The sequence below is a fragment of the Physeter macrocephalus genome, chromosome 13 (genome assembly GCF_002837175.3).
Source record: "Physeter macrocephalus isolate SW-GA chromosome 13, ASM283717v5, whole genome shotgun sequence".
Taxonomy (NCBI): Eukaryota; Metazoa; Chordata; class Mammalia; order Artiodactyla; family Physeteridae; genus Physeter; species Physeter macrocephalus.
Window position 1 is genome coordinate 5,055,609 of NC_041226.1, and position 21,565 is coordinate 5,077,173.

The 21,565-nt window shown below is 42.9% G+C and overlaps 1 protein-coding gene across 1 annotated transcript in view; it reads right to left on the reverse strand.

Moving 5' to 3' along the window:
- USP12 (ubiquitin specific peptidase 12) overlaps positions 1-21,022 on the reverse strand; it is an 80,077-nt gene extending 59,055 nt beyond the window's left edge. Inside the window, exon 1 of the mRNA XM_024125958.3 lies at positions 20,845-21,022. Within this exon, the coding sequence (XP_023981726.1) occupies positions 20,845-20,892 (48 nt within the window). The 5' untranslated portion in view covers positions 20,893-21,022. The remainder of the gene's footprint in view (positions 1-20,844) is intronic.
- Between the last annotated feature and the right edge of the window lie 543 nt (positions 21,023-21,565).

Below are 21,565 nucleotides of genomic sequence, written 5' to 3' on the forward strand. Positions count from 1 at the left end.
AAATCACTTTTATAAAGGGTAGACTAGGTCAGCAATCAGTGATACATTATATGGCGATATTGGCAAACGAGCAAGCAAAACCCAGTGGTCAGTATTACATGACTAGATATGCCATTCCAAGCCACAGTACCCACCAAGGCTTCAAGACAAATTCAGCAGCGCTGCACGTAGGGATAGATGCACTTTAGACGAAAGTAGAGACGACGCGCTCTGACCAACTGCGCTGGATGTCACAAAAGCAGCAAGAACAAAACGCTGCTGCTAAGATGCCGACAGACAATCCGAAGAGGAATAAAATTACATCAGAAAATGAATGAAAACGTTCACAATTTATTTTTTAATCTCAAATCTCTATGCGTAACAAAACTTATAGATTAAATATAGGTAACCCTTTACTATACCAGCCACATCCCTAAACATTTACATATTCAAACACTTAAATATCGAGGTCTATGAAATATACAAATCCTAAGATATCTGCTGTCTTCTACATAGGATACAACCGTATATCAACGTGCGCAGCCAGGAGCGAGCCGGGGAGGGGGGCGAAGGAAACATGCTTCCTTCACTGTCAAGCTGGGTGAGACGCCCCACCCGGAACGCACGAGCTTTGTGTTCACTGGGTTCCTTCCGTCTAGAAGTCAGGCAGAACTCCATCTAGAATTCTTCCCACCAGAGGCCTGAGTTACTGCGGAGCTATGTTATCAGGGGGACTGTCTCCCCAGCACAGGTCCACGTGAAAAGCAACTGCAAAGAGCAGGCGAGGTCCCACCACCGGGGGATTCTGAAATGACTTTGTGCACGTGTGTGTAGCTGCCAACCCACTAGGCACCACCAGGACAAAGCAAGGTATGGACTAGACGGTCCATATCCGCAGGGAACATACAGTACAGAAGAGGAGGACCAGGATCCAGCACATAAAACGTTAAGTCACACAATATTTCAATAATAAAGCGATACCTGGGATTTGCCTCAAAATAATCCGGGAGGTTTGCAGTAGGTGGGATGGAAGAAGACACAGGCCGGTCAAGAGGAGCTCTGGGCCGCGGCCAGCGGACAGGCGCACAGCAGCACGTGGCACTACGCATCTACCTTATCGATGTCTGTTTTTCTATGATAAGAAGAGACTACGCTTGGTTAAAACAAAATGCAAAACTGCCAAATAAGGGATACAGATAACTGATTAGTTCAGAAAGAGGCAGCCCCTCCACATAATATAGTAACAAGTAAGATGTTTCCCACACAAAGCAAGAATTAAACCTCAGTCAGACTGAGACTCCTCACTGACTGTGAACGCATGATTGTGGTGGACAGAATTAAAGCGTTCTCCTCCAGTGTGGGCAGGGCCAGTGACTTGCTTCTAACCAAAAGAATACGACAAAGTCATGGGACAACAATTCGGTGGTTGTAGAAGAGTCTGCATTGCTCCCAGGCTTGCTCTCTGACTCAGTAACTGGCTTCGAAGAAGCAAGCTGCAGTGCTGTGAGACAGCCCATCCCATGGCAGAGAGGGCCACGGCAGAGGGGGCCACATGGAGGAGAGGGCCGCATGGAGGAGAGGATTACATGGAGGAGAGGGCGCGTGGCCAGGAACCGTAGGCAATCTCTCAGCGCTAACAGCCAGCCAAAAGCCAGGGCCCTCACTCAGCCTTGCCCTCTGCAAGGCTGCAATCGGTGTGTTGGCCAGAGCTCAGTTCTCATCAGAGCCTCAACTGGCAGTGGATCTGTTATATGATAAATGTGTGTTGGCTTAAGCTGCTAAATTTGTGATTATTTTCAGTTCCAAAGCTCTACATTTGCCACATTTTGTATAGTGTTTGCCCCTTTGGTTGTGCTATTATTCCTTCTCTTGAGTTTAAAGAAATAATGATTCTAGACCTCTAGTATACGGCAGAGAAATCCATGTTCACTCTGTAGTAGGACAACGATGCCCCGCCCTGCCTGAGACAGTGTGCCAGGTGTCACGGCACACCTTTCACTTCCAAAGGGCCCCAGTTGAGACAATAAATGATCCCGCAGCCTTGTATTCACATTCTATACGTTAATCATTATCTTTCCAAGCACAATCACCTTATTCTTTTCAGTTTGCTCCTACTGAATACACTACACATCTCTAACTACCACTGTTAACATTTTGCTGGACTTTTCCCAGATTGATGATTTCTTTGGCAAAGAAGTTCAGCATACAGATCAAAATATAATATTTAAGATGCAGACAGACTTGGGCTTCCCTGGTGGCGCAGTGGTCGAGAGTCCGCCTGCCGACGCAGGGGACGCAGGTTTGTGCCCCGGTCCGGGAAGATCCCAGGTGCCGCGGAGCGGCTGGGCCCGTGAGCCGTGGCCGCTGAGCCTGCGCGTCCGGAGCCTGTGCTCCGCAACGGGAGAGGCCACAACAGTGAGAGGCCCGCAAAAGAGGCCACAAAAAAAAAAAAAAAAGATGCAGACAGACTTAATAGAGCTTGCCTTAGTTTACATCTGAATGGAGTATGATTAGTTTCCATAATGCTGATATACCCTATATTCCTACAGCTGTGATAAATTTCCTACAGCTTATGCTACACACATGTATAAAACTGTTCCAAAAACAGTCGTTCTTGGATAAATGTCTGAAATGTCTGAAACTCCTTTAGAAAGACAGAGTTTTCCCACAGCAATTCTATACATGCAAGGCCCACTTTAAATTATTTTACAGGGTAGGAGATAAATAAATGCAGGTAAAGTCATACACAAGTACTTGCCTATACTGATTCAGATATTTAATTTAAAAACAATTTCTTATATGGCTAATGTGTACTAGGTACTATGCTAAGGACGGAGTATACAAACTTGACTTATCGCTACAGAAAAGGAAACTGAAGTTCTGCCTTTGCTGTTCACCATCAATGTACAAGTGACAGTGAAAAAGATATTCTAGTATTATTGTTCCTCAAAAAGGTTCTACTAATTACCCTATAATACGGTAAAATACAAATTAAAAGCTCACTTCCTACTTGCAAATCATATTACTAGTGTACTTTCACTAAAAATCACAATATGCAACATAAAAAGCTATTTACAAAGCCCATGTAAAGTTTCTCATCTAACATAATTCTAATCGCAAAAACAAACTAGTTCTTTTAATACATACAGGATGTTTTTAGTAGGGCCTAACAGAAAAAAAATAGAAAAATTCCTGCACTGTCCCATGAAAGAGAAGATGGTGGGAAGATGGTGGGTAGTGACTGGGAGGGCACATGACGGCGGCATCAGAAGTGCTGATAATGTTGTCTCCTAATACTGGAGCTGGTAGATAGGTGTATTTAATCTGAAAATTCACTGAGGTTTATACTTATATGTTAAGCAAATCAGTATAGTTATGAAAACATATAGAAAGTCAAAAGTTTTAGATTATGAAATCTTGATCTACATCAACAAGGTATATTAATCAAACAAGTAATTTTTAAGGCTTCTTATGTCCCCATAGGCAATATAAGCTACAATAATACTATAATAACAATAAGAAGTACCATTTATTAAGTATCTATAATGGGCCAAGGACTATACTAGGTACTTTATATATATAATCTATTTTATCTTCAAAACAACCCTTTTAGATATTATCCTAATTTTATAGATAACAAAACCAAAATTAGCACTTTGAATCCTTAAAAGACTGAAAATTTGACTAATACCACTCTTTCTTCAGATGTAAATGAAGCAATATCTAGCTATAACAAATTCATTTTAAAAGATCTTAACTTGAAATTAAAATTTTTAAATTGCAAAATGTTCATTTGCTCTAACAAGAGATTGGAAGATTTCACAATTATTTCCATGTTAGCTGACAGTGAGTATTCAGCCAAAACAACATATTAAAACTACAGATTACTACATAACTTCAAAACACTACACAAGAATTCCACTAAAGCCTTCTGTAAGCATTCCAATTAAAAAGGAAGAAGATTCAAAGAAGTTAAGGGGGAAAAACTCTAATGTGAAATCTGATTTGAAAATATTAATGTGAACTATTTAAAAATATGATTTCCTTCATCGAATATGTGTGTAACTTTTAATCTAAAGGTTAATTTTTTTCACTAGAACCTAAATTAAGAAAGAGGTAAGTATAATTCAAAACTACAAAGAGAAGGCCCTACTCCCGGGCGGGAAGTGCTGACGTGTCAGGGTTTACAGGCGCTGATGATCCCTGACATCCAGTGACTCCACCACTGTGCTGGACAGACCCTTCCCCGTGTCTGTCCCTCCCCCTTTCCACTCACCCCAAAACTGCCTAAATTTTTTTAAAAAATAAATTTATTTATTTATTTTTGGCTGCACTGGGTCTTCGTTGCTGCCTGCAGGCTTTCTCTAGTCGCAGCGAGCACGGGCTACTCTTCGTTGCAGTGCGTGGACTTCTCCTTGCAGTGGCTTCTCTTGTTGCAGAGCATGGTCTCTAGGCACACGGCTCAGTAGTTGTGGCTCTCGGGCTCTAGAGCGCAGGCTCAGTAGTTGTGGCGCACGGGCTTAGTTGCTCCGCAGCATGTGGGATCTTCCCGGACCAGGGCTCGAACCCATGTCCCCTGCACTGGCAGGCGGATTCTTAACCACTGCGCCACCAGGGAAGTCCCTGAAACTGCCTAAATTTTGACTGGGGATTTCCACCTGCAATAAGAAGGTAATGTGTAGACAAATCAAGAGCAGTGCTACTATGTTATTAAAACTTATTTTGCTGATACAGGGAATTCATAATTTGTGATTGAGTACACAGCGAGCCATGAAAATACAGGGTTGCTCGCAGACACCTAAGGAGTTGAAGAAGGGACCTAATATTTACTGAACCAGACCCCTGACATACTATCTTATTTACTCCTCCTAGTAACCTCAGAGCAGTATTTTTGGACAAGCAGTTGAGTATGGCAATTATAAACAGACTCTGGATCCAGACTTCCAGGGATTGGAATCCCAGCTCTGTATGACACTGGGAAAACTCCTTAAGCTATCTGTGCCTCAGTTTTCTTATCGGTAAAAGATAACACCAGTTCCAACCTCAAAGAACTACTGTGAAAACTAAATGAATTAATATATAATAATGTCAAGCACACAGTAAGCACGACCCAACTGTTACACATATTATTTTTGGCCCATTAATTAATATATGTAAAGGGCTCAGAATAATGTCAAGCACACAGTAAGCACGACCCAACTGTTACACATATTATTTTTGGCCCATTTTATATGTAAAATAAACTCAAGGGTTTAAGGTAATATGCCCAAAGTTGTAACTAATAAATGCCAGAGGGGAAACGTGAACGCGGGTCTGCGTCAGACACAGACTCCTACTCTTCATCACACCACCCTCCCCAAACGTCAGGTTCTCCTCAAGTAACCATACAAGTGTAAGACATTTCCCAGTGAGTCTCCTTCTTGAAGAATGACAGGTGGCAAAAGACATGAAATTCCGAGCCCCACTTTTCCACGTGGCAACGGTAGCCCTTCTGCGTGAACTATGTGCCATGACGCTGCTGAGCCAGAGTAACTGATCAGGGCTAAAACACACCTTGTCCATTTGGCTAAGGAGCTGAATTTATACACTGTTTCTATGGGAGAATCAATAATGAGCGCCAATCAACTGACTTTAAAAGAGACCTTTGAAAAAAAAAAAAGACCTTTGGAAATCAGTCTGTTAGCTGAAGACTTCCTGCGTAACCACTTTCTTCCAATGCTTGCTATTCCAGTTTGGTAGCTTCTCAGAAGGAAGGACAAATTAATAACAACAAAACTAGTTCCCACATAACTTCAATCTAAACCACTATGTTGAAGGAGTTCATTTAGAATCTGCTCATCACTGTGAAATATCGGGATCTCAGATTTATTCCCCTGCACTACTTGTCACTATAAAGGGGTAGTTGTCATAAGGTCCTTTTTTAACTCCAAAACTCTCTAAATCTGTTACACCAAACTTGTTACTAATAGAGAAAATGAGAAACAACAAAAATAAGTATATCTTGGTTTCCAAGACATCACAGAATTGAAAGATATAAGAGCAAATATATTAAAATGTCTGATTTGAGAGCAGCAGCATTAATAATTAACTCAATTACCCACAGGACAGTAAAAGAATATTTAATACAAATTGTGTTTTAAAAATCATGTTTGCCACGTAAGGAAAAGACCAAGAGAACATACAAAAACATGTTATCAAATACTAGTAATTGATTAATGGGTTACAGGTGACTTTTAGATTCTTTACACATTGCTGTCCATCACAAACATTTATTCCTTTTATAATCAGTAAAACAGTACAATTTCTTATTAAGTATCCATGTAACTAACAGAAGATATTACACAGCTGTGAAAGACTTGGGTGTGGGAGGCTGGGTAGAAGGTGACGGATTGAGCAGTCACAAAGAGGAAAAAAAAAAATCAAGCAGTCAGCTAACTACTGATACATCCACTTCCAGAAAAGGTCAGCCATTATTAGTTTAATGCAAAATTAAGTATAAATTCCACCACTACAGAGCTCCAATCCTGGCTCATAAGTGAGGTTAGAGATATTTAAACTAGTTAGTTGAAAACATACCCAAACTAACTAACTGCTACTCCCTTTAAAAAACTACAGTTCCTTGAGTCCCTATCTTATTTCTGAAAGAACTTAAGATGGCAATACTCCTTTAAGCCATCTGTTATTAAATGAACTGTATCCCTCGCCCCAAAAAAAGATATATGGAAGTCTTAACTCCCAGTAGCTTGGATTGTGACCTTACTTAGAAACTGGGTCTTTACAGAAGTAATCAAGTTAGAATGAGGTCATTAAGGTGAGCCCTAATCCAATGACTGGTGTCCTTATAAAAAGGGGAAATTTAGACACAGACACACACAGAGGGAAGATGATGTGAAGGGACACAGATAAAAGTGGCCATCGACAAACCAAGGAACACCTGAGGCTCAATACTTCCAAGTGAGGCTATCAGAGGCTAGGAGAGGCCTGGAACAGATCTTTCTCTAGCACCTTCAGAGGGGGCATAACACTGCCAACACCTTGGATTTGGACTTCTGGCCTCCAGAACTGTAAGACAATAAATTTCCCTTGTTCTATGCCACCCAGTTTGCAGCTCTTGTTACAGAAGCCCTAGAAATCTAATACACCATCCGATAAACATGCAGCGGGACACCCTCATAACCATTGCCTTTCCAAAGAACACTAAACAATTTTATCTGTAGAATAAATATACAGTGAAGCTAATCTACAGGCACAACAATATATAACTCATGAAAGGAATTCATACTATCATTTCGTTTTAGTTTCTGTCCAATTTTCTTACGAATGTCTTCTGCGAGAATGTAATATTTAACTATAGTAATATATTCTTGGTTGAGACGTAACGATTCTGAACTAATCATTCTGACCTACAAAGTTGATATATTATACTATAACTGAAATGCCCCCCCTAAAAAAAACCAAACTCCCAACTGAAAGGTACAGGCATTTAACATAAACCAGAATTTAACAATATATAGGTCAGGGCTTCCCTGGTGGCCCAGTGGTTAAGAATCCGCCTGCCAAGGCAGGGGACACGGGGTAGAGCCCTGGTCCGGGAAGATCCCACATGCCGTGGAGCAACTAAGCCCATGCGCCACAACTACTGAGCCTGCACTCTAGAGCCTGCGAGCCACAACTACTGAGCGCACGAGCCACAACTACGCAGCCCACGCACATAGAGCCCATGCTCCACAACGAGAAGCCACCGCAATGAGAAGCCCGCGCACCACAACAAAGAGTAGCCCCCGCTCACCGCAACTAGAGAAAGCCCGCGTGCAGCAACGAAGATCCAACTCAGCCAAAAATAAATATAAATAAATTTATTTTTTAGAAAAAGAATATATAGGTTATAAACACAGAGACCCACAAACAGGCACATGATAGTGAAAATGCTGAAAGTTAAAGACAAGGAGAAAAACTTGAAAGGAGCAAGAGAAAAAGGATGGGTCGCTTAGAAGGGACACCAGTAATACTGACAGCTGACTTCTCAACAGAAACAAGGCAGCAAGAAGGCAGTGGTGTAACATATTCAAAGTGCTCAAATAAAAAAACTGTCAACCAAGAATACTAAATCTGGCAAAGCTTTCAGACTAAATGTGAAACAAAGATTTTCCCAGACCAAACAAAACAAAACAAAACGACCCTAACAATTTTTTGCTAGCAGACATGACTTACAAGAAGTACTAAAGGAGGTTGTTCAGGATGCAAGCACATGACCTCAGATAATAATTGTAGTCCCCACGAACAAAAAAAAGAGGACCCGTGACAGTAACTGTTTCACTACAGAGGACACCATAAAAACATTTTTTTCTTTCGTCTCTTAACTGATTTAAAAAGCAACTGTATAAAATAGTATGTATGTACAATATATAAAGTATTACTGGGCCTATAATATAAATAAATGTAATATACGTCATACACATACCAGTAACAGCACAAAGGGGAGGGTTGGAGCGAAGCTGTAATGGGCTTAGCAAATGGATGGTAAAGTACTAATTACGACAATGTATTACTGTGTTTATAACATTAACAGATGTAATATATATAAAAATAAAGCCCTAAAAGGGGAGAAAGGGAATGGAATAACATTCCTATATACCACTGGAATTAAGCTAGTATAAATCTAAAGGTGATTCTGACAAGCTAAGATGTATATGGTAAAATTTATAATTTTATAAATTTTTTCCGACTCCTGTCTTTTTTCCTATTTCCCCTTTATTGCTTTCTTTTGCATTAAGTGTTTTCTAATGTAGCATTTTACTTTCATTATTGATTTTTTCATATATATGAAAAAATATGTATATATAAAGGACTGCAAGTCCTTTGAGGACAAAGTCTGAAACTTAAATGCCAACTCTAGTGTCTAGTACATAACCTACTTAATGGACATCATTGATACTGATTTGTAAAAATGAACCTGACTGCTCCATAGCTGCACTGGGATAAATCGTATCCCCCAATAAAAACATCTGAAAGTCCTAACCCCCAGTACCTCAGAATATGAACCTTATTTGGAAATAGGGTCATTACAAGGGTAATCAAGTTAAAGGTGATCAGAGTGAGCCCTAATCCAGTACGACTGACGTCCGTATGAAAAGGGGAAATGCGGACACAGAAACAGACATGGACTGAGGGAAGACGATGTGAAGGAACAGAGACAAAGTGGAGGACATCAAGTGAAGATGAAGGCAAAGACTGGAGTGACGCATCCACAAACCAAAGACTGCCTGGAAACCACCCGGAGCTATAGGAGAAAGGCAGAGAGCAGTCTCCCCACAGCCTCCAAAGGCGCCAACTCTGCCCACCCCCGGCCCCTGCCGGTTTTGGACTCTGGCCTCCAGAGCTGTGAGACAGTAAAACTCTGTTATTTTAAACCACAGTTTGGGGTTCTTGGTTTTGGCAGCCCTAGGAAACTAACACAATTGATGTTAAAGAAAATGAAAATATGCAATCAGTATTATATAATCCAACCTTTCTAATATGATCGACACTGAAGATGATGGAGAATTAAAATGAGCACAGTTTTGACCTAGAATGAAACAATATAATGAGAAAGAAAAATGTCCATTATATTCAATACACTAAGTGAAAAGAGCAAGTTGCAAACTTTTTTTGGGGGGGTGATGACACACACAATACTGTATGTTTATATGTGCTCAGGTAACGTCCAGCCGCACAAACACACACACACAGACTCTAACAAATAATTAACTCTTGGAAAGGGCTGCCCCTCCTTCTCTTTGCAAAAGATAGGTTTTTTTACTTCACATAAATTTGTACTTTTTAAAATAATAAATTTTTTTGACTTTTTAAAAATGAAGAATTAAACGAAACTACTGTTTCCAAGGAAACCAAAGGTCATAATATTCTTTAACAATGCATACAGCTAAAGCTGAGTGGTTTATTTCACTTTTAAAATCCTCATTTTGATAGTTCAAAACAATTCATTCAACCTCAAAGGCATATATACCACCCCATTTCTAAAAGTGACCACGTCCTTAGAGTTCAGAATCAGTACTAAACATAGGTTGGTTGTAAAAAAGACAGAAGGAAAATAAGATAAAAATAGGTCTATTAATAAAAATTTCCTAGAGGAAAGTATTAAAAGAGGAGTTCTGCAGTATTACAAATAAATAGATGAAGAGATAAATACTTCTGAATACTTTTTTCTAGCATTTAAATTCAATAAAAATATATAATTGACAGCTTTAAAAAATAATAATATTTACCAACCACTCCATGCCGACCAGGAATACAACTCTGAAGGTTTTTACAAATATTCTATCATGAAATTTCATCTCTCACCTGGGCCACGACTATTCAGTCCAACCTTCTTCCTGTCACAGCATCACGTCACATTTAGAGAGGGCTCATCAGCTTTATGTCAACCAAAAACGGACCCAAGTATCCTAACTCGTGTTAATGATCCAGCCTGGATTTATCATCTCTAAGTTTGCTAAACCAGTTTGCGAAGTACTCAGCACCAGCACCACTAAGAGCCACCGAGCGCCAGATCTCCACACACATTCCCCGGGAAGCTGAAAATTACAGAAGTCACCTCCCACTTCACCAAGTTTGCTGAGATGACCCTGGTCATCATTAACAGAACACACTGAGGTGGTATAATAACCACAGTGCGGTCCCAGAAGTAAAAAGGAAAGACGGTGACATCTGGGGTGAAACACTGTAACCGAGAGAGAGACGGCAGGACACGAGAAAGGATGGGCGAGGCAGCCACACCACCTTGAAAGGACTAAAGTAACAGAACAAACCACAAACAGAGAGACAAAAGAGGTGGAAGAGTCCACTTATATCTTTTCAGTTGAAAAGGGCAATCTATAAATGTCTTCAAACAAGACAACGATGCAGATTTTCAAGTGTGGTCATTGGGCGAAGGCTGGATTTTCACAGGGAAAACCCACCAGAAGTTGGGTGTTCTCTGCACGACCATAACCCATTCGGGACACACTGAATGGGAAGCTCTGTAAGACCAGAGCTTATCATGGTCATCTCTGTACTCTCAGGACCCGAATACACCCTGACAGAATGCAAGCCTCCATGAATACTTCCTGAAAGTACTCATGAAGAAAGGCACTCTTTCCAAAAAGAAAAAAAAAAAAAAAAGAGAGAGAGAGAGAACACGTCGCTATTAGCTTAAAAATAATAAATCTACCCCTCCTTCCATGAAAAGCACTTATATACTTACTCACCATCAGGCAGAAGGTTTACTTAGGTCGCTGAAATAAAAAGCACTAAAATAAAATCAAAGGCAATAATATTCTAACTCCATTAAAGTACACCACTATTCACAAGTAGGAAATGCTGGTTGGTTCCTGCACCTACGAAGCATTTCAATAAGAACATCTGTCCGTTATCACTGGAAGAACATCCACTTCTTGTTTCAAGTTGGAAATAAATTTTTATTGGCATGCAGCTTTAGACGCATGGACGACTACAGATGGAGATTCTAAGCAAGCTTAGACATTCTGTAGACACCACACAACTCTTAGGAAAAGCTAATGATCTTTCTTTTGAAGCAGCGGCAGCAAAGGATAAGCCAGCGAACACACAGGAGAGTGAAGATACACAGCACCTCACGCAATCATGTTCTATATTAAATATCATGTACTTCACACTACAGGATCACAAAATTCTTGACTGAGTACTTTTGTGAAAGTAAAGACTTCATAGTTTTTCTTCCAAAACGAATTACATATATAAACTGTCTCTCCCCTTCTAATACAAATTCTACGCACAAGGTTTTAAATGATGAAGTCTTATGTATAGTTATTTTCAACAATACTGGGTCTCTGATTAAATTTTTAAATTCAGCAACCCATTAACGCCTCATAACATCTAGCATTTACCCTTTTCTACCGACACCTTATTTTACAGATATTTAAATAATCTTCTTCTAAAAAAAGCAGGCAGGGTAACTGCACGGCAGGCCAACAAGAGATATCATTCCAGGGGGGGCAGAGGCCTGAGTGAATTAAGTACAACAATATGGCCTCAGGAAAGAACAGGAAAATCTGAAAGGAAATAAGGCCTGAAGCTAACTTTAAAACACACGCTTCATTCTAACAATGACAAAAAGTTGGTATGCTTTTTTTTTTTTAGTAGAAAAAATAAGCCTTTTCTTCTGAAAGTAGTATTCCCAACTTATCTAAACTTCTAGAACATATTTGAGAATGTTACAAATTAGAACATTTTTATTCCCATACGAAAGGAATAAAATCTTCCTACAAAATATTCAAAACAGGGAAAAAAGATAAACTACATTCTTAGTTTGCAATATTATAATCTAGCTCACTTAACTTCAAAGTAAATGTCTGCTTTCTCAGAGGCGTATACTATTAATAAACTAATTTTTCTTATGATGAAAATGAACGAAAATAACTGCATTTTACTTTAAAAATTTCAATTTTGGTTACTAGTATTAGTAGTGCCAATGAGTCCTTACCTCATGGAGGGGAGCAAATCACTTTACAAAGGTAATAATAATAACTACAAACACTACAGATGATTAACCCTGGGCCAGGTACCATTCTATAACCCTATGAAGTGGACACTATTTCACCCCCATTTTACAGATAAGAAAACCGTGGCACAGCGAAGTAACCTGTTCAAGGTCACACTCACACCTACAAAAATAAATGCGGCATCTCAAAAAGGGCACAAATTCAAATCTTTTTTAAAAAATTTAATTTAATTTAATTTATTTATTATTTTTGGCTGCGTTGGGTCTTTGTTGCTGTGCACGGGCTTTCTCTAGTTGCTGCGAGCGGGGGCTACCCTTCATTGCGGTGCTTGGGCTTCTCACTGTAATGGCTTCACTTGTTGTGAAGCATGGGCTCTAGGCGCTCAGGCTTCAGGAGTTGTGGCACACGGGCTTCAGTAGTTGTGGCTTGCAGGCTCTAGAGCGCAGGCTCAGTAGTTGTGGCACAAGGGCTTAGTTGTTCTGTGGCATGTGGGATCTTCCCGGACCAGTGATCGAACCTGTGTCCCCTGCATTGGCAGGTGGATTCTTAACCACTGCGCCACCAGGGAAGTCCCTCAAATCTTTTTTTAAAATGGCATTGGAAAAGAAAAAAAGTCAAAAATAAGTAAACAGCGTGGATTAGCCTGTTAATGAATAAAATGGTGATATCACTAACCTCCAGTAAATACTTTTGAAGGAAGAAATATATTTACTTTGGACTGTAATTTTCCATAAATTCTATAACATTAAAAAAAAAAAAAACACCAGGGGGACCTCCCTGGTGGTCCAGCAGTTAAGACTCCACACTTCCACTGCATGGAGTGAGGGTTCGATCCCGGGTCAGTGAACTAAGATCCCACAAGCCAAGCGGCATGGCCAAAAAAACAAACAAACAAGAAAAAAACAAACTAGAAAAAAACAAACTAGGAAACTAAGTATAATTCATATTTAACTATATCTAATTCCACGCTGCTTATATTATCTAAAACATGATCAGATGCAACCTACTGACTTAACCACTGCGCCACCAGGGAAGTCCCTCAAATCTTTTTTTAAAATGGCATTGGAAAAGAAAAAAAGTCAAAAATAAGTAAACAGCGTGGATTAGCCTGTTAATGAATAAAATGGTGATATCACTAACCTCCAGTAAATACTTTTGAAGGAAGAAATATATTTACTTTGGACTGTAATTTTCCATAAATTCTATAACATTAAAAAAAAAAAAAACACCAGGGGGACCTCCCTGGTGGTCCAGCAGTTAAGACTCCACACTTCCACTGCATGGAGTGAGGGTTCGATCCCGGGTCAGTGAACTAAGATCCCACAAGCCAAGCGGCATGGCCAAAAAAACAAACAAACAAGAAAAAAACAAACTAGAAAAAAACAAACTAGGAAACTAAGTATAATTCATATTTAACTATATCTAATTCCACGCTGCTTATATTATCTAAAACATGATCAGATGCAACCTACTGAATGGGAGAAACTACTGTAAATCATATATCTGATAAGGGACTAATATCCAAAATACATAAAAGAACTCAGACAACTCAACAGCAAAAAAACCCAATGCGATCAAAAAATGCACAGAAGATCTGAACAGACATTTTTCGAAAGAAGACATACACGTGGCCAACAGTAACATGAAAAGATGCTGTACATCATTAACCATCACGGAAATACAAATCAAAACCACAATGAGGTATCACCTCATACCTGTCAGAATGTGTCAAAAAGACAAGAAATAACAAGTGTTGGTGAGGATGTGGAGAAAAGGGAACCACGCTGTGCACTGTTGGTGGGAATGTAAGTTGGGGCAGCAACTATGGAAAACAATATGGAGGTCCCTCAAAAAATTAAAAATAAAACTCCTGGGCTTCCCTGGTGGCGCAGTGGTTGAGAGTCCGCCTGCTGATGCAGGGGACGCGGGTTCGCGCCCCGGTCCGGGAGGATCCCACGTGCCGCGGAGCGGCTGGGCCCGTGAGCCGTGGCCGCTGGGCCTGCGCGTCCGGAGCCTGTGCTCCGCGACGGGAGAGGCCGCAGCGGTGAGAGGCCCGCGTGTCACAAAAAATAAATAAATAAATAAATAAAATAAAACTACTATATGATCTAGCAACTCCTCTTCTGGATATTTATCAGATAAAACAAAAATACTAACTCAAAAAGATAAATGCATGCCTATGTTCAATGCAGCGTTATTTACAACAGCCAAGATATGGAAACAACCTAATGTCCATCAATGGATGAATGGATAAAGAAGATGCGGTACATGAATATTACTCAGTCATAAAGGACTAAAAGTCTTACCATTTTCGACAACATGGATGAATATCATGGGTATTATGCTAAGTGAAGTAAGTCAAAGACAAAGACAAATACCATATTATCTCACTTATATGTGGAACCTTTTTTTTTTTTTTTTTTTTTTTTTTTTTGCGGTACGCGGGCCTCTCACTGTCGTGGCTCCCGTTGCGGAGCACAGGCTCCGGACGCGCAGGCTCAGCGGCCACGGCTCACGGGCCCAGCCGCTCCGCGGCATGTGGGATCTTCCCGGACCGGGGCACGAACCCGTGTCCCCTGCATCGGCAGGCGGACTCCCAACCACTGCACCACCAGGGAAGCCCTGGAATCTTTAAAAACAAACAAAAAAAAGGCTCATAGAACAAAGAACGGACTGGTGTTTGCCAGAGGTGGTGGAGGTGGGAGGGTGGAGAGAAATGGGTGAAGGGGGTCAAACAGGTAAAAGAAAATCAGTTAAACACAATTAGCATTCCCAAAATGATGGCATCAACAATCATTTATAAACTCTCAAAGGATCAGAGAATACTGAGTTTTCGATCTAGAAGGAAACAAACACAGAAGGAATATTTATGTGTCTAGTCCAACCCCTTTATTTTACAGATGAGAAAAACCAACTCATAAAGTTTTAGGACACTTTCCCATATGCACAGATCTAAATGTCAAAATCTGGACTAGAAATTTCCTTCTGGTCCAACTTCTCTTTTTAATATACCATGCAGTAGGATACATTACAAAATACTATATTAAGTTTCTGGAATTGAGCTACTGAAGGAGAATTCAAAACAAAATCAGATTATTTAAATCTAAAAAATGTAGGTTTCTGGAAAGGAATTAATGCTAACTAAACAAATGCTTAAATAATCTTTCCTGAGACAGTCAAAGTTTCAGGAGAGCTTCAATAAATCTGACTTTAAAGGCAGGAAGAAAGACCTTGTGAGAAAATGGAAGTGGACTCAGTCTCTGGGGGCCTATCAGAAGCCCAGAACCAAGGAAGAAAACTAGGTACGTTGCGATCAAGTCTGGCTGAACTGGCCACATGGGTCATGGGACAGTAAATAATTAACCTACTCAGAGATCTACTATAAAAAGATTAGTTGGAGGTGAAAGGAGAAAACCACCAAGGGGTAGGCAAAGCCAAATGAAATGAGACTAGAGTCTTTATAGCTGTTTCACCTAATTGAATATGGTATTTAAAACCATACTTTTTAAGCATATGAAAAGTTTCAAATCCCAATGGTCTTACCTTTATTTGTGGTAAGTACCAATAATTCACGTGGGAAACTGAAATGTGAAATTTTACCTAGGGCATAGTTTTTTTAAAAAGACAAGACGGACTTCCCTGGTGACGCAGTGGTTAAGAATCCACCTGCCAATGCGGGGGACATGGGTTCAAGCCCTGGTCCGGGAAGATACCACATACCGCGGAGCAACTAAGCCCGTGCGCCTACAACTACTGAGCATGCGCTCTAGAGCCCACGACTACCGAGCCCGCATGCCACAACTACTGGAGCCCATGCACCTACAGCCCGGGCTCCGCAACAAGAAGCCCGCACACCGCAACGAAGAGTAGCCCCCGCTCGTCACAACTAGAGAAAGCCCGCGTGTAGCAACAAAGACCCAACGCAGCCAAAAATAAATAATATAAATTAAAAATAAATTTAAAAAATAAAAAATAAAAATAAATTAAAAATAGACAAGCTCTGAGAGGTAAAGTAAGTTATTTTCCTTTCTGCTGCCTTAAGAGTTTCCAAACTCTTTTTTATAGAATACTTTCCAAATTTTCTATAATGAGAATGTGCAATTTTTAATGTCCAATATGTATTTTAGCCAAATTCGAATGATCAGCAGGCTTAAATAAAACTTATTCTAAACGATCTCTCCGCTAAGGTCCTCAAACACATGTTCAAACATTCCTTATCCAACCGTTTATATGACAGAAGACTCCTTATTTTTGAAGTTTTCATCTCTCCTAAATTAACATTAAAAACAGCAATATCAGTAAACCAATGGCAACTCACTTTGAATGTTCCCATCATAGAAAACACTTTTTTACTACTAAAATATTCATAAAAATTAATTAAATATTTCGCTAATAAAAGAAGCACACCCACCCTATTTCTCAAGAAGGAACAAGGGCTGCTATCATTTACTCTAATATTCGGACTACATGAAGAGCCTACCCCGCACCCCGACGAGCAAGGCACTGCGGGGTTTGAGGTCTTCCTCCCGCCCGTCCCTCTGGAGTGATAAACTGCACTGACCACACACGCATCTGACTCTGCGTGAGTGACCCCAGAGAGACTCAAACAATAAGAAAAGACAAGAGCCAGTCTCACCTGTGACTTTCCTGCAGTGTGTACAGTCAGCTTAAAGTTTCCCACGCGCAGGGTGCTGTGCTGGGTACAGGCTTTTTCGAAGCAAACCTGTCAGACCCACCGAGCAGCAGACTTGTGGCCTTGGCTTCAGTGACACCATGTTCTAGGGGATCTAGCTGACACCCAGGGACTGGGAGTGGGCAAGGAGCCAGGCCACCCCACCATCGACCACGTTCCCCTGCAACGACTTCTCCTTTATCCAACCCCCTCCCTGCACGCCCTTCCCCGCCAGGACTCCTACAACCCAAACAGGAAGCGAGGATGCTTCTCAAGGAGCCCCCAGCGTTTTGCTTCCTAACAACCCTGACCCGTATGGTCACTTTCTAGTCCTGGGCCACCACAAGCTGCTCTACAACTTCCACTTCAATTTCAAAACACAGGCCATCCCTCTACATGCATTCAGTCACTTTGCCCATTATTTCACAATTATGAAGTATAATATTAAATATTAGGTAGCTACTCTGCGCCAGGCCCTGAAGTCTGAAGCTACTTCATCAGCAAAACAGGCACCATGTGATACTGAAATTATTTCATGGGCAAACAACAAGAGGCATTTCTAGAGGTACCCTGCAAATTGATTCATTGCAACCTAAACATAATCACTCATGCGGTCAGGCTGTAACACTAACTAAAGAGAAACAAACTTAACTGACATTCGCATGTCAGAGGAACAACTGTGATCTAGAATAAGACACATCAAAAGAGATTTGCTTTTAACAGTTACTTAACCCTATTAAGGTATTGCTATTTGCCCAGGTACCTTGTGTTGACATGTGAAAAAATTATGCCAATGTTATTATTTATAGAATAAAACGTCAACTCATTATAAGCGTTTTCACAGCTGCTGATTCTGAGAGATCATTCTCATTAGGACCAGCCCCTCTCCTCTGCATCACCCCACACAGAACCCCAATCTCAGGCATGTTTAACCAAACTTACTCCCCCCAGACATCGGCAGAAGAAATGAAGGATGCAGGGAGACTTTTACTGTATGCAGAAGGTATTGCTCCACCAAACTGTAGAAATAAATGATAGTCCTTTCGCTTAAGGCCTTCAGAATCTAATAAGGAGATAAGAGAAAAATTTACAACACAGCAAGTATGGTAAGTGCTACTGAGATCACAAAACTGCTGTGAAATTGTATGAGGGAGATGGAGGGTGGCGAGGGACAGGGCTAAGATTATTCAAGGAAGGCTACCTGCTTGAGAGACAGCTGTGACCAGGTCAGAAACCTACAAAGGCACAGAGATAAATACCTTTGCTTTTCTTGACTGTCAATTTTGTAGTATCTCAGAAGACAGACAGAAGTTCTCTTTAAAGAATAAGACTGCAGGATACTTTGATATATTTAGCACTACCTTGGGAGCACATCAGAATGTATTCAAATATGAACACAGGCACATACAATTTTAACACTACTTTTGGAGCAATCTCATTTGGCCGGCCACTGATGTTTCCCTATCTGCCAACAATACACACACACCGCACGTAATTAATGCACCTGAGCAGAAGCCCTAGAGAGAGTTTTGGAGTCTAAAATTCTTGAGATCAAAATCCCACTTACTCAGTGTTTGACTTGGCAAATCTCTCTCTCTGCCTCATTTTCTTAACCTGATTAGAGCATATATTAATATGTTTATGTGAATATTGTTCGTCTCTCTTAACTAGAATGTAAACACTATGAAAGCAGAGACTGTCTTGATCACTGCTGTTATCCCCAGCACTCAGCATACTCTCTTGTACGTAGTAGGTGCTAAATGTATACGTGATATACTTGAGTGGATGAAACAGTGAAGAGCAACACATCACTCCAGAAACTCTAGACTTTGACAGTGAACTATGACCTGACAATCTGTGTAGCTCAGCAATCTGGTAAGATTATCACTTTCAAAGACGTAATTATCACATTCCTTTAAAAAGAGAATAATAACTGGCATATCTAAAAATAATTAATCTACCTGACCCTTGGAAATCCTTTTTATACAGTCCCTTTCAGCTTCCCTGGTGGTGCAGTGGTTGAGAATCCGCCTGCCAATGCAGGGGACACAGGTTCGAGCCCTGGTCCGGGAAGATCCCACATGCCGCGGAGCAACTAAGCCCGTGCGCCACAACTACTTACCATGTGCTCTAGAGCCCGCGAGCCACAACTACTGAGCCCGTGAGCCACAACTACTGAAGCCCACGCGCCTAGAGCCCATGCTCCGCAACAAGAGAAGCCACCGCAATGAGAAGCCGGCGCACCACAACGAAGAGTAGGCCCCGCTCGCCACAACTAGAGAAAGCCCGCGTGCAGCAATGAAGACACAACATAGACAAAAATAAATAAATTAATTAAAAAAAAATTTTTTTTAAATACACTTCCTTTAACATCCATGGTTCCTAATATATGAATTGTGCAAGAAAAACAAACATCCATTTGAGGAAATGGATTCTTCATGATTCATTCTTCAGTGTGATGTCTTTAATACCGTAGATTTTAATCCCACTTGATTTCAGCCATTTTTATACTGTTCCTCAGCGTGCAGTACAGAATCTGGTTCTAAAGCATCTTTTCGATCTGATTCACCGCTCCTTAAAGAAAGGTATATGAAACGTACCACCCTTAAATGGAAGATTGCTGGGGGGGGGGGGTGGATCTCCCACATGCATAAAAAGGGCTCATAAGACATAAAACAGAAGAAAAGATTTCAGAAGTCTTTAATAACATCATCACTAGGCCCACGTGGTGAAAAATAACTTTTTTTCTGTGATGGCTCAGACTTAAGATAGCAAGATGTAAGTCATAAGGAGCTAATGAAACGAATTCGCCCCACCGTCTGGAAAACTGGTCCTTCTGACCAACCACAAAACACCAAGATTTAAACGCACCCACGTTTTGCTCAACTCGGGACTTTTCCACAGGCATTAGCACTTTTCCCTTTAAGTCGATTTAAAAGCCCCAGACAGCAACCCTTGCCGTCAGTTCCTGCACAGAAACACTTCAAGCCACACACTGATGCGTCTGGGGCGTTCAAGTAAACAAATGACAGGAATGCTTAAGCTGTTTTCAAGATCAACGTGGATTCCCAAAGACAAGACTGCCACCTGGACACGCGGCTGGAAACGGGAGAGCTTGTTCCTCTCAGAAGAGGAGAAAAGGGGGAAATTTTCGACAGCACTTATTTAAAGTTTCCACCTTCACACACAACCCCTTCCCCTCGGCGCCGGCGGGGACTCGGCCTCGCCAGAGGCGCGGGGAGGAAACCTGAGCCGACTTCCGTGCCCTCGCGGCCGGTAAGGGGACCCTGCCTTCCCGCCGCAGCCCCTCGCCCTCCGGAGACCCTCCCGGCCCGGCCAGCCGGGCCAGAACCCGCGCGCCGCCGGACGGAAACGCGGGCGCCGCTCGCGTGCTTCCACCTCCGGCCCCGGCCGGGCCCGCACCCCGGCTCGCGCTCCCACAGCCCGGCGCCGCGGGGACCCGCGGCCGAGCCCGGGCACCGACGACCCGCGCCTCCCCCGCCGGCCACCCTCGCGCGCCCGCCTCCCGGGGCCGCTCCGCGCTCGCTTGCGCCCCGCCGTCCAACCGCCCCCGCCCGGCCCGCGCCGCCCCCTCCCGGCCACGGCCCCGCGCTAGGCCCCGCGGGCGGCGACGGCGGGGACGAGGGCCGCCCGCTGCCCTCCCGCCTCACCTACCATGGTACAGATGGAGGCGAATTTGGAGACTGTCATTAGGATTTCCATCCGCCCAGCGCCATCTTCCACCCAATCACAGCGGCGGCGGCGGCGGGCGGGGGAGGAGGGCAGCCGGGCCGCCCGCTCGCACCGCAGCCAGCGGGCGGACCCCGAACCGCCGCGGACCCACGCACCGAGACTGCTCTGCCGCTGCTGCCGTCGTCGCCGCCGGCGCTCCGGCACTCCCTGCCGCGGGCCCCAACCCCCGCCTGCCGGCTGCCCGCCCCCGGCTCCTCCCCGGCGCAGGGCGCAGCCGCTGCCTAGGGGCCCGCGCCTGCCCGCGAAGCCGCCCGCCGCACACCCCGCCCAGCGCGCTGGGGAGCGGGCTCCGCCGAGGCCCTAATGCCCGGCCTGCTGGCAGCTGCGCGGCCCGGCGGCGCGCCCCGCCCACCCCCTCGCGGCCCCGCCCACTCCCCGCGCCGGCGCCGCCCGCTCCCCGCGGATGCCTCTCGGGCTCCGGAGCGCGCGACTCAGGCAACTCCCGCGCCGGCTCCACCCAGCGCTCGGACGGGGCGGGGCTCGGACGGGCCACCGCCTCCCGCCCACGGCCCTCGCGGTCCTAGAGCCCGCGCGCCGCTAGAGGGGCAAGAAGGGTTCTGGGTGCGACCAGTGTCAATCCTGGAAGGGGCTGACCAGCAGCCTCTACCAAGGGCGAGGGAACAGCTAGCCCAGACAGAAAACT